The following is a 13,813-nucleotide window of genomic DNA, read 5'->3' as shown; positions in this document are numbered from 1 at the left end:
TTTAGATTAACAAGGTATTCCTCTACTATCTCTTTACTTATTCTGTACTGAAATTCCCCTATTCTGTCCTCTGCTCCATTATCCTCAGATTGAGCACCCTTTTCCTTTTCTGAGAAGAAAGAAGATATATCATTATTTAGGGGAATTTTAAAAATACATTATCTGTCTGCAGGAGACCCATATAAGGCAAAAAGATATAAGACTATTAAAGAACTAGAAGCTAGGTAATGAATTTGTCTCATCCTCTATAAGAAAAAAGGCATAGTGATGTACGTAAAACAAACCATCCCACCTAAAGAAGTGTTTAATGATAATAACGGTTACTATATTGGGGTGGAAGTGAATCTCCAAGGTAAAAAAAATATTACTAGTAGTGTTTTTTTCCATTTAATATATAATTTGATGTCTAATTTAGATTACATAGAAATAATAATGATGGGGGACTGGAACGCAGTTATTAATCCTGAGCTAGATAGATCTTACTGTAAAGGTAGAAAAAAGAATCAAGGAAAACTCCCCATACCCTTTTTTAAACTGATGGAAGATCAAAAACTAGTAGATATTTGGAGACAGCTTTATGGAGGAGCAAGAGATTACACTTTCTTTTCTAATAGGCATAAGACTTTCTCGAGACCTGATTTCTTTTTGGTCTCCAAAACTTTGTTGGTACAAATCTTAAAGATGGACATACTACCAAAAGTGTTGTCAGATCACAATCCCATATCTTTAAAAATCAAGAAGTTTAAAACCTCTAACAATTGGTCATTGAATGAAAAACTTTTGCAATCTTCAGAGAACATAGAAAAAGGAAAAACAGGCCCTTAAGTAGTACTTTGAAGAAAATGTGGGGAAAGATACTGATTACACCACAATATGGGAAGCCTCGAAAGCGGTGATGAGAGGGGTTTTTTTATAAAACAAAACACTGAATATAAGAGAAGACGAGAGGAAAAGACACAAGAAATTATGGAAAAATTGAGGAAAAAAAGAAGAGGAACTTCAAGAAAACCCCTCAAATACAAAGATAAACAAAGAGATCAATCTCCTACAAAAACAACTTTCAATTTTCCTAATGGAAGAAATGGAGAACAAACTTAAATATCTTATATTAAACGATTTTCAATTCTCTAATAAACCTGGAACGTGGCTAGCCCTCAAACTTAGGGAAAAGAAAGAAAAAAAGATAAAGATTCAAGAGGGCAAATCCATGATTACAGAGCAGTAGCAACAGGGACACACTCTATCTAGTTTCCTGCACAGGCCACCAGTCTATCAAGGCGACCAAAGCTATCTGTTCCATAACCAGGCATGAAGACAGATTTGAAATGGATTTAAATAATCAATTTCATCCAGAAATGTTTTTAATTGATTTTAATTTTATGACGGTTTAATTGCGGCTCCACCCCTGGAGGGTGAAAGCTCCACCCCGGCACACGGCCCTGCTCCCGGAGGGTGGGAGCTCCCCCCCAAGCTTCGGCCCCCCAGTTGTCTGAGGGACAGCAACCCAGCCCCCGGCTCAAAAAGGTTGCCTACCCCTGTTTTAACGGGTTGTTTTAATTGTTGTTGTTGCTGCTGCTGTTATTATTATTGCTGGTATAGTTGTAAAGAAAAATTTCAATTACAGTGGGACTTCGGTTATCTGCGGTAGGATCCATTCCAAACCACCACCCCCAAGGATACCAAAAGCTGCAGATGCTCAAGTTCCGTTGTCCCTAATGGCACTGCATGCACAGGGCTGCATTGCCATTGGGGACAACAGAAATCCAGGTGAATTCCTATTGTTCCTAATGGCAACATGGTCGCACGCATGCACTCCACTGGGGACAATGTGGGCTTGCCATCCATGGATGCTCAAATCCACAGATACTGAGGTCGCACTGTACTTCATCTGCTGACAGGCAACCCTAATATATAACTGGCTGTGGTCTTTGCACTAACTGTTCTGAGAAACTGAGATATCTCTGTTAATATGAATGTGTCTTACTTATTTCATATTCTGAGTAATCTTAATGTTTCTGAATATATTTTTCAGTAGTACAGAAGAAATGTATTCCTTTAATCCTGTAGTCCAATAGGACTTGTTGTTACACATTTTCTTAATTCAGATAAAGTTTACAAAACAGTCTTCCTCAAACCTGGAACCAGTGCTAACTAAATAAAATTGCCTTCTAACGACACATTTCCTGCTCACTGCTTCAGGCTGTTGAGATTATTACTGCTTTTATAAACCCAGACAAGCTGGCTGCTTTTCTGCAAAGGAGATGGCATAATGCATCACAGTCACCACTCTTTCACTGTTGGCATAACACTAATAAAGTTATTTGGCATTTTTTCTAGACATTAACTTTTCTGAGTCAATGTATTGTTGAGGTTCCTTGAGAATATGAAATTATTTTCATTTACCAATATACTAATACGGTTAAGAGTTTGAAGTGGAAGGCTGTCACCAGGAGGATCCACTATACTTTTTCATCTGTTTAATGCTTCCTTCAAAAATGCTTTCCTTTTCCCTTTCCCTTCATGAGAACAAACAAACAAACAGCATTTATTAAAGAAAAAAAGAGATTTCTCTCACTATTCCAGCACCAAACTGAAATGAAACTAGTATGTTGTGTAGAATACTGTCCCATTTAGCCAGCAATGAGTATTACTTTGCCTATTTTGCCTCCCTAAATCTGCAGTGTATTTTTTTACTTTTAAAAAAATTCATATGAAGTCATATAACTGAGGCCAATAACAGCCCTGGTATTTTATTTTGCCTTTCAACTGGATAACATTTAGTAATACAAAACATGTGCTGTGATGTCACTGCATTCCATGTTTCCTTGCCTGCACTTCCATTTAGTTGCTTGCACAGTGATATGTAACATATTTTGAATAATGGGACTTATAGCACAGAAAACGAAATAACACTACTTGTATTATCCATATGTCCTCCATAAATCAGTAAGAGGAGCCCTGCTGGATCAGGACGCAGATCTATCTAGTCCAGCATTTCACTCTCATAGTGTCTAGCCATATGCCCATAGATGGGATATAAATAGCCTCTCACCTATTTACACTGAAGGAAGCTCACTTGGCATTTTGTAGCACTTTCAAATACTTTGGAAATAATCTTTCAGATAGCAGAAAGCACCAAGTGCCCAAACACAGTGGCAGTGGGGACTTCCAGGGGCGCAGGACCTCCGGTGGGGGGTGGAGGACTTCCAGGGGAGATCCCAAGGCACACTCTCTCAGCCTCAGGCTAGCAATAGCAACCCCCCTGAAAGAACATGCCACATTAGGGTCGCCCTAAGTCGGAAACGACTTGAAGACACCACACACAGAAATCACGCTCTCTCAGCCTCAGAAGATGACAATGGAAATCCCCCTCTAAAGAAGTTTGCCAAGAAAACTCCAAGATAGTTTCACCATAGGGCCACCAGGAACAACTTGAAGGCACGCACACACATACTCACCCAAGGCACACTTTCTCAGCGTCAGGCTAGCAACCGCAAACTCCTCTGATGAAACTTGCCAAGAAAAATCCATGATAATTTCACCTTAGGGTCATTACCCAGGTATACTCTTATCAGTCTCAGGCTAGCAATAACAAACCCCCCCCCCCCAATGAAATGCCACATTGCCACCACTTTCTCTTCCTCCCGCCTCTTCTTCCTCCTGGCTCCCACCAGTGGTGGGCGACTGGCGGCATGGGACTTCCACCACTGTCGCTGTTTCCTCTTCCTCCTCCCTCCCAGCTCTCGCCAGCAGCAGATGGATGGCTGGAGGCATTGCGCTGCCGCCACTGCTTCCTCTTCCTCCTCCCTCCCTCCCAGCGATCACTGGCAGGTGGGAAGGCAGAATGGGACTGCCACCACTACCTCCTTTTCTTCATCCTCTTCTTGCCTCCTCTACTTCCCTCCTCTAACTGGCGGCCTCATGTGCCCACAGAGGGGGCTTTGCGTGCCACCTGTGGCCCATGTGCCATGGGTTCACCATGGCAGACATACAGCCTTCATCTGACGCATCTGATGAAGCAGATAGAGTCTGCAAGCTTATGTTACAAATGTCTTTCTCTCAGTTAGCCCCAGAGGTGCTACAAGATCCCTTTGCATATAAGATCACAATTATTTTATTCCAAGCAACTAGATAAAAAGATCTGAATACGTGCCAAATATAAATCTGTATTGATTTCAGTAAAATCCAAGTCCAATGTTCATTTAATTCAACAAAGATGGCATTTAAATTTGTGATTTTCTTAATGGAAGTTGATTCTTTAGTGGTCATGCCAAACTCAAACACCTAAGTGAAAGATAAGTACACAGTTTTAGGCAAAATCATCAGGAAAATGAGTATGTACAGTTCCTTTATTCCAGAATAAAAATATTATAATGATGTATTGAACACCATATTTGAATTCTGAGTAATATTTCAGAATAGCATATAAGCTGAAGTATATTCCTCATTTATTAAGACAGATGTCAAGAATATACCAAATTCTATAAATCATTTAAAAATGCTTGCTTAATCTTAACATAATTGCATGGTTTAAAGCAGAGATTTCATTATTGAAATATGCTATGTCACTATTTAATTGCTATTAGTCAAGCCACATTTTACTATAAACATCTGTTTTGAAATAGGAAGGAACTAAGTGCCAAATTTGTTTTACTGTTTTTCAAAAGCATCCACAGAAGTGGCACCAGTGGGTTTGTTCTCAAATTATACTCATTGTAGAGTAAAGGCATTGCTCAAGCAGGCAGAACTTCTTTCAGTGTTTATTCTGCAATTAAATTCCTTCTTGCAAAAGAGCAAGCAGCTTTTCTATTCAAACACCAAGGCGTGCTACTTCATTAATGCAAGGTGGTGCACAGAACTCTTGAATGGGTGGTCTAGCTAAAAGAACAGTGCTCTTACACTTACTCCAGGAGTGGGCAAGGAGTGGCCAACTGCTAGTTGTTGGAAGGTTTTGGAGTCCCGTCCCCCCTCGCTACAAATTCTTTTCAGAGTGCTGGAGGCCATTTGCTGCCCTTGGATCATAATTTCCCCACCCTTGCCTTAATTCCATATACATCACCTACTTGGACGCTGCCCAGCTGAATTAAGAAACTACAGCATGGGATATAGGAATTAACAGCCAAGTGTCAATTTTTCAAAATTCACAAAGCAAAAAAATGGGGGTTAAAAAAATAGGAACAAAAATGTCTACTTTCCATTTAGTGGTTGTGAAATTCATAACCTTCTGCTCAACCAACATGCTTGAAAGTAAGATCCAAGAATTTCAACTGATTTTATTTACAAGTAATCTCCTCACAATCATAGTCTCAAGTATTAAGAACTTTAATGTGAAGATTAAGTTTACACTCCATAGTGCCAATTTATTAATTCCTCATTCAAAGGACCCGAGGACTATTATCACTGCTAATTATCCTGGAGTCTACCGTATAAACTTGACTATAAGACCTTTTTACTGCCCAAGTGAAATATCCTACATTTTAGCAGGGAGAAATGGAGGATACTACACTTGGGGAGTAAAATTGAAATGCATAGCTACAGCTTGTGCAGTAAAACTGAAATGCATGATGTGATGCGGCAACGAAGAAACCCAATACAATTCTAGGCTGCATCAAAAGGTGTATATAGATCAAGGAAAGTAATAGTGCCACTCTATTCTGCTTTGGTCAGGCCTCACCTGGAATATTGTGCCCAGTTCTGGTCACCACAATTCAAGAACGGGGACAAGCTGGAGCATGTCTAGAGGAGGTTGACTAAAATGGTGAAGGGTCTGGAGTAGAGACTTTGGGGCTGTGCAGACTGGCCATTAAGGCTGGCCTGGGGGCAGAGTCAAGTGTGGCATCCATATGATGCACACCCTGACTCTGCCCTCATGGTGGTGCGATGCCACATGCAGCTCCACACAGCACGCAGTGTCATGGCGTTCCCCTGGCACTGCGTTTACATGATGCAGTGCCAAAGGAGTGCCTTAAAGCCATGGCGGTGTGGCTATTGCGCTCTTTCCAGGGCACAAAAAGGAGCTGCTTTTTGTGGCTCCTTTTTGCACCCTGCAAAGGCCAGTTCAGGGCTACAGTGTGTGGTTGCTGCGGCCTCGATCCCACTCAGCTGGAGGTGGCTGCAGGCTGCCCCTTGGGGCGGTTTGCATAGGCTCTTAGAGAGCTGGATATGTTTTGCCTGGAGAAGTGAAAGTTAAAAGGTGACATGATAGTCATGTTTAAATACATGAAGGAATGTTATGTTGAGGAGGGAGCGAGCTTGTTTTCCGGCACTCCAAAAATTAGGACATGGAGCAATGGATTCAAGCTACAGGGAAAGAGATTCCACTTCAATTATTAGGAGGAACTTCCTGACAATAAGAGTTGTGTGACAGTGGAACATGCTGCCTCGGAGAATGGGGGTGTCTTTTTTTTTGGAGGAAACAGAGGCTGGAGGGTCATCTGTCAGGACTGCTTTGTATATTCCTGCATGGCAGGAGGTTGGATTGGATGGCCCATGGAGTCTCTTCCAACTCTATGATTGAACCTCATATATAAGTCGAGGGCAAGTTTAGGACCAAAATTATGGGTTTTAATATGACCTGTGGGTAATTTGAGGGCAAAAGTTACAGCGTGTAAATAACGTATGTAAAGGATGAAGCAAAGAAAAATGATACCAAAGAACTTACAAATTCTGGCAGGTATAACTGCACTCACCCTAAAGGCTGGACAAATGAATAGGGGGTTATAGTAAATGGTGGCTGTGTGACCTTTCAAAAAGGTCAGAAGCAGCGCTGCAGCAGAGTCAAGGAGGTTGGTGATTCTTTTAGGTGCTCCCAGGATGGACTAAGCTCTTTCACCACTCTATTCAAAGAAGTGAATGGATACTTTTTTTATAAGAGTTCAAAGTACAGTATTTAAATTGACCTGTGAATAAGTTGAACCAGTTTTTTGGGGAGGTCACTTTTTTGACTAAAATGTCTAGACTTATATATGAGTAGATGCAGTAATATTCCCTAGAAACACCATGCCAATTTGTGAGCAGAAAATCTTTTAAGACATTCTACTGTATATATTACTGATACAGCCTCAAGATGGCAAGAAATGGGATACAAAAGAATAACATACCTGTATTTTTGTGAATGAAACAAATGTGTTTTGTTTCATTCTTTGATGATTCTGAAAAATACGAACTTAAATTGGTGCATTCTGCTCTTCAAAAGAGATCAATTGTGGTGCAGCAGCTTGAGCACTGGATTATGATTCTGGAGATCAGAGCTCACTTTCCCACTCAGCCATGGAAATCCACTGGGTGACTGTGAACAAGTCACATTCTCTCAGCCTCAGAGGAATGCAAAAGCAAACATTCTCTGAACAAATTTGCCAAGAAAACCCATGGAGCCTTAGGGCCTTCGTAACTTAGAAGCAACTTGCAGATATAAAAGAAAAAATGCTTTTCTAACGGTATTTTTCAAACTGATTCCATCTCTCTTGCTCTCATACAGACTTGTATTCTGCTACTGAATTAAAATAGTAAAGGGTGGTGAAAGAGGGGAAGTAAAATACATTGGATGTGAACAAGAACTGGGCATATACATTAATATAAACTGACATTTCCAAAAATCCCCTTTCTTGAAACCAGTCTCTCTTATGTATTAATACTGTACAAAGCCAAAGCAGTGAAACATTTGAATGCAACTTTGCAATGTGAGTCTTCATAGAATAGTAAAAGTAGACAGAATCCAACAACAACCCTTAGTTATATTCTAATCACAATTGTAATTTAAAAGAACATGTCCATCCATAAATGTGAAAGTTTTTTTAAAATACAATTAATACTTTGCAACACATGTAATAAAAAAGGGGTAACCACTTAACCTGCCCACATTATATGCCACAAGGAATTATTATATGTACTGCATTGCCAACAATGACTTGAAGTAGACAGTTTCTTTCTAAAAAGACATAACATCCATTTTTGCTGGACTAAACATAGTGGGTATTTTACAGTATATTTGATTCAACAATTATGTCTGTCATAATTATAATGAGGATATATACTTTCTACTAATATGAACAATTCAAATCTGGTACTGAATATTTAATAATCTATATGTGATAATGAAACCCATTTTCACCTGTTTTCATCTTACAAGTGATTTAACTTTACAGAAATTCTAAAGCAACCTTGAATATTATACACAGAATTTAAACAATTTAAGGTCTATATCAGCCATAAAAGAAATCACATACTTACACAGATATAATTTATGTTATTCACATCACACTAGTCCCATGAAATCCCCTGTCATTAAAAGCGATGCAGCCAGCTGGTGAAAATCTAGTCTCTGTACTGTTAATGAATAAGACTGGCCCCACCCAAGCCCTGACTTTGCTAGAGAAAGGCATGCCCAGTGGACAAGTAGAATTTAGTTCCAACTCACTTCATTCCAGCAGCCAGAGCATCCACATGGGTCAAAGAGACAACTCTGTTTTTTGAACTCTTTCCTACAAAGCAAAAGATTACTATGCGTGTGAAAAATGCCCTATCACACCAGGAGAAAACTGCTCTTGTTAAGCTTGCAAACTCAAACAAGGAAGTGTGCATTTAGTGCTAATATTCTATGTGTATTCTAGCTTGAATACAAGGAAATATTCTACTTATGTACTCTTTAAATAATTAGTGACAATCTCACAGCACTGGGTTTAGGAAGGTCATCTTTCATAATTAACAGTGGTATAAGTAAAATTAGCCTATAAGAGAGCCATTTTCCAATAGTAAACCAGAAAGAACAACATCACTGTGAAAAATGCAGGAGGAAATGGAAAAAATCATGTAAGGCAGACTATCCTATTCAACATGACTTAAATTTAAAAAATCTCAAAAGAAGTTGCCTTTGCCACCAGGAAAAACAGATATTCAGCATATTCTATTCAGTCTCTTAGTATTCTGGGTAGTATCCAGCTCTCCTTCTCCTTGTCCTCAAAGTCAGGTGTAGATGCTGACCAGTGCTGAGAAAGTGAAGGAGTGGATGAAGACCAATAAACTGGAGCTGAATCCTGAGAAGATGGAAGCTCTAATTTAAACCAGTGCTTCTCAGGTCCAGGAACTGGGTATGTGGCCTATTCTGAATGGGCCTGCCTTCCCCTAAAGGGAAGGGTGCATAGTTTGAGAGTGCTCCAGGATTAATGTTTGCCACTAGAGGCTCAAATGGCCATGATATCTCAGACTGCTATAGGACAGATTCAACAGACCAACCAGTCACAACGATCCCTGGATAAATATTAATTTACCACAGTAGTTCAAGCACTGGTTATTTGTTGTCTAGATTACTGCTATGCAATTTATGTTATATGAAACTTGCAGCCTAACTCCTATGGTAACCTATTACAGTATATGAGCTTTCAATAACTGGCTGCCAATATTATTCTGGCCTGAATGGAAGGTAATGGTGATTATTTTCAAAGTACTAAACTGCTTGGGATGGCACTGATTCAGAAAACATCCTGCCCCACCTTTCCCAATCAGAGCTTTAAGGTCTGCTGGGGTTGCTTCCTCCATGTGCTACTACTGGGAGCAATACTCCATATATGTATAGAGATGAGGAAGATCTCTTTCCTCTAGACAGACAACTGGCACTTGCATTCATTTCACCCAAATACTTGAGCTTTTAAGATGATATCTTACTTTGGAGTCTACTGGATAAGACAGAAAGAGCGAGAGCAAAGGTTACATTCACTGGAACCGGAGCTACCCCACTATCCTGGGATGCTGCCGCACTGCAGAATTAATGCAGTTTGACATTGCTTTAATTATCATAGCTCCATCCTATGGAATCCTGGGACTTGTAATTCATTGTGGCACCTGAGGTCTCTAACAGAGAAGGCTAAATGTCTCACAAAACTACAAATCCCAAAATTCCACTTGGGCAAAATATAACCCGCAGGTTATTTCTTTAAGATATCTCCCTAACTCGGAATATCTATCAGGTTGTAAGCCCCTCACACTGGACTTAAACCCCAGTTCCCCTCTGGAACTCAAAAAACTTCATCCACTCACTGGACTCAAGAGAACCCCATCTGAAGTTCTTAACTGCCACAATGGAACTTTTAATCTTTCCCTGCCAGCATCTCATTGGCTGAGGGCAGCTGGCTTGTGATCGGCTGCCGCTGTTGCTAGGCTAATCCATCTTTTCTCCACACCATTCTCAATGGAGTGGTCTCTTTGATGCCTATGTCTATATGGATGACCAGCACAAAAGCCAGGGGGGCTCCAACACCACCACTGAGAAAAGCTCAGCCACTTCTGGAAGGAAACTGTTGAGCAGCAAAGCAAGCAGTACACCAATGGAATCCTGGTCCTGTCTCTTCTACACACACCCCTCAAATACACATACACCCAGCAGACTGAAAAACAAAGCACCTGGAGGGGGAAATGGAATAACGATGGACCGCTGCAATTGAGAATTATACTCAGAAACAATTTGGCAATAAGTGCAGCTCATATAATAAAGGAATCACACAGTCACTGCACTTTGTCCCCTATCAAAAAATTTAGCATGCACAACTTAGATGTTTCTAAGCTTTCCACAGGGGCAGCTTCATGTAGAGGCATTATACAGTGCACCCGTGTTATACGCGGGCATGCTTTACACAGTCTTGAGCGTATGCGCTCAAGCTGCAGAGAGCAAGCGGGGCACAAGGGGCGGTGCGTCCCATTGAAATGAATGGGCGCACGCACCCATGGCGCACCGCCGCACACAAGCCTCATTGTTTCTAATGGGGCTTGAGCATAGGCGGAATTTGCCTTATGTGGGGGGGGGGGTCTGGAACGGATCCCCCACATAAGGCAAGGGCCGTCTGTAATAATCCCATTGAGGTGTAATTAATGTATGTAGGACCATGGCTGGGTTTGTACCAAGAATGGTCACCGCTGGCACATTGGCTGAAACTGAGTACCAACAGCCAAGATAACAGCTGATGTCCTACTACCCTAATAAATCTTGCCAAGAAAAACCTAACTATGAACCTTATATTTTAAAGAGAGTGTAGTAACCATAGCAATTAAAATGCAAAGATATAGCCACGTTAGTCTGTAGAATCAGTATGTAGAGAGATCCTGAAGCACCTTAGAGACGAAGGCCCTATACAGACAGGGCAAAATAAAGCTGCTCTCTACATAGCAATTAAAAACAGACTGACATCCTTTCTCTGGACTAGTAACGAGTAATTTAGCAAACGCCCGCTGCCTCAACCCTGCTTTTACTGATTGTTTTAACAACTGTTAATAATTTAATTGTATTTTATTGTGGGTGGGAAGACTGAGAGATTTGGGATACAATGGACAATAAGACATTTATTGTATGCTTATTGTATTTTATGGATATTTTATTGTTAGCCGCTTCAATCTTTTTGAAGAAGCAGGATACAAATAAATAGTAGTAGTAAACTTATTGACCAATAGCACCTCTCTTGTCTGAATTAAATTTAAGTTTGTTCATCATTACCCAGTTCATTACTGAATGTAAGCAGAGACGGAGAACTTTTACTCCCTTCTCAGAACATAAAAGACTATAGAGATCAAGCTGGCTACCATCAGCACACTGACAAAACCCATCATCAATCCCTGGATATTTCTCCAAATATTTTTATGTACATGTTGAAAATAAGAAACAAAAATCAAATACTGTCCACCTGCTTAAACCTATCCTATCTAGCTTCTGGTAAAGAGCATCTATTAGAACAATTAAGCCCATTTATGATTCCAAGTCAGGCTGATATGAATCCAAATATGTAATCATTTTCATTCCAGAATTCTTGAGAGCTAAGTTTGCCACTGTGTGCTCTAGCAATTCACACACACCCCCCAAATGAGTATTTGATACTGGCCAATAAGGATATGGAAAGATGGTAGACGGTGCTACATCATATGCTCAACAGTATTTGTTCAAGGCCAACAATATCAGACTGATATTGATTTATTGATGAAGTAACAGAGTCACCTTTCTACAGTGTATGTTGAGCAAATTAAGTAACAATCCAGTGACAGGGCACTTTTCTTCCTACTGATTTTGGAGTAAGACCTCATGACTAATGAGGAACCATGGAAACTTAGACTTGTTCTTCAATTTAAGTTTAGAAACTACTAGCATTCTGACAAAAGCCACATGACCAGATAAAGTCACATGAGTAACAAACACAGAAATAACAACTGAGAAGTTATGTTTCTAAATACCATCTTGATTTCAGAGTTTTCTTTTCAGCTACTGAAAGACAGGCAGACTTTCTATCTAGAAGATAATGGCTGCTAGTAATTCCTTGCCCTCCGTGTGAAGACAGAAATCAACACAAGAACACTAACACTTTTTCAATTAATAGGCTACTTAATGCATGAAAGAATAGCATTTTATCTGGTTCTGGCAAAAGACTTATGATTTCACCATATCTTTCATGTTTACTACCATTGCTACCAAAACAGCAGCATTTAAAACAGATGTATAAATTTGTATTTTTAATTCACTTTATCTAGAGCATGGCAACTACTAAAGTACTGAAAATCTCTTCAAGTGTCAAAGTGTTTCAGACCATATGGATAAAGCCAGTGTTAAAGATCTTGTCTAAAATATACAAGTATGTAACATGCAGTTTGTTGTTAACAAAAGGATCTGCAGGTGACAGGTGTTAATTTCCACTGCTGATTTACAGGTATGCTTCAAATTAATGTGCTCCTGGGCATTAGTTCTTTAACAACAACAAAAATGGCAGCAGAGGCAGAAATAACATGGATAGTATATGAACAGGTCCCTACATTTCAAGGTATTTCAACAAACTTTGTATTGAAAGCTAATGATATACACATGTTAAATTAAACAACCAAGTCAGATAATTCTTGCAGAAGTAAACAAAAACAATTTGGATCATCCAGAAACAACCTGGATATCCAGATCTCTCTCTCTCTCTCTCTCTCTCTCTCTTGTTTTTCTGCTCATGCTAAGTTGGGTTAAGGATTCTGGAGTCTGCTCCTACTTACTTTGCCTGTTGTAGACAAGTAAGCACAGCTACCGTTGAACTGGCATTCCCAACCTAAGGGCACACGTTAGGAACTGCTGGGCTGGAGTATGATATCATTCTTTTCCACTTCAAGCTCTATTACATTATTTACCGAAAACATGCTGTTGCAACCAAACACCAATAGTCTCTGCTCTCCAGCCCTCCTTCACCACCCCCTCAGTGCTGGTGCTGCTAAAAAGCTTCCAGAGACAGCATGAAAAGGGAACATGAGGCTGGCTGGGTGTAAAAAGACTTTGTAAAAAAGAATCTTCACTGAAGCTGGTTTTTCATGCTGAAATATTTAACATTTTATAAAATCCTGTGAATTTATAAACCAGATGCATGACAGATTATTGTGACTGTTTTTTACTACTGAAAATATGCACTTATATATTACAAGTGCATCTGCTAATCACAAATAGTGCTTTCTTCTTCTCCCATTAACATTTTTTAACTTCTTTCTAGTATCGAGATCCTCTCTTTTAGACTAACTTAATATTTTTCCATTTTTGCCACATTGGGACACTTTTGTGCAAGCGAGGAGCAGGATGCAGAGCAGGTCTCCAGAAGATTTGCATTCTCCCACTGGATCACCTCCAGACTGTTCAAGTAAAATCCTCTAAGCATCCAGCAGCCAATTCCTCCCATAAGAACCTGGCCAGTGGTTAAGATCTTTGTTAGAGGTGCAGCTCAGGGTCTTTCTATCCTCTGTATAAATTAGTAACAAAAACACAGTGCTCTGTCATGGTGCAAGTACGCAACTACTCCTCAATCCATTCCCTGAGCAGTTT

General features: G+C 39.9%; 1 protein-coding gene across 2 annotated transcripts in view; it reads right to left on the bottom strand.

Annotated features, from left to right (window-relative positions):
- The window catches only part of EPB41L2 (erythrocyte membrane protein band 4.1 like 2), a 121,464-nt gene extending 108,441 nt beyond the window's left edge, over positions 1-13,023 (bottom strand). Inside the window, exon 1 of one of the 2 annotated variants that reach the window (XM_042443465.1) lies at positions 13,003-13,023. In XM_042443465.1, the coding sequence (XP_042299399.1) occupies position 13,003 (1 nt within the window). In that variant the 5' untranslated portion in view covers positions 13,004-13,023. Of the gene's footprint in view, positions 1-8,229; positions 8,250-13,002 lie in introns of those variants that run through there. The other variant, XM_042443472.1, reaches the window with a different exon arrangement.
- Positions 13,024-13,813: the final 790 nt, after the last annotated feature.

The sequence above is a fragment of the Sceloporus undulatus genome, chromosome 1, assembly GCF_019175285.1.
Source record: "Sceloporus undulatus isolate JIND9_A2432 ecotype Alabama chromosome 1, SceUnd_v1.1, whole genome shotgun sequence".
Taxonomy (NCBI): Eukaryota; Metazoa; Chordata; class Lepidosauria; order Squamata; family Phrynosomatidae; genus Sceloporus; species Sceloporus undulatus.
Note: the sequence above shows the minus strand (reverse complement) of the source record. Positions and strands in the feature narration are given on the sequence as shown.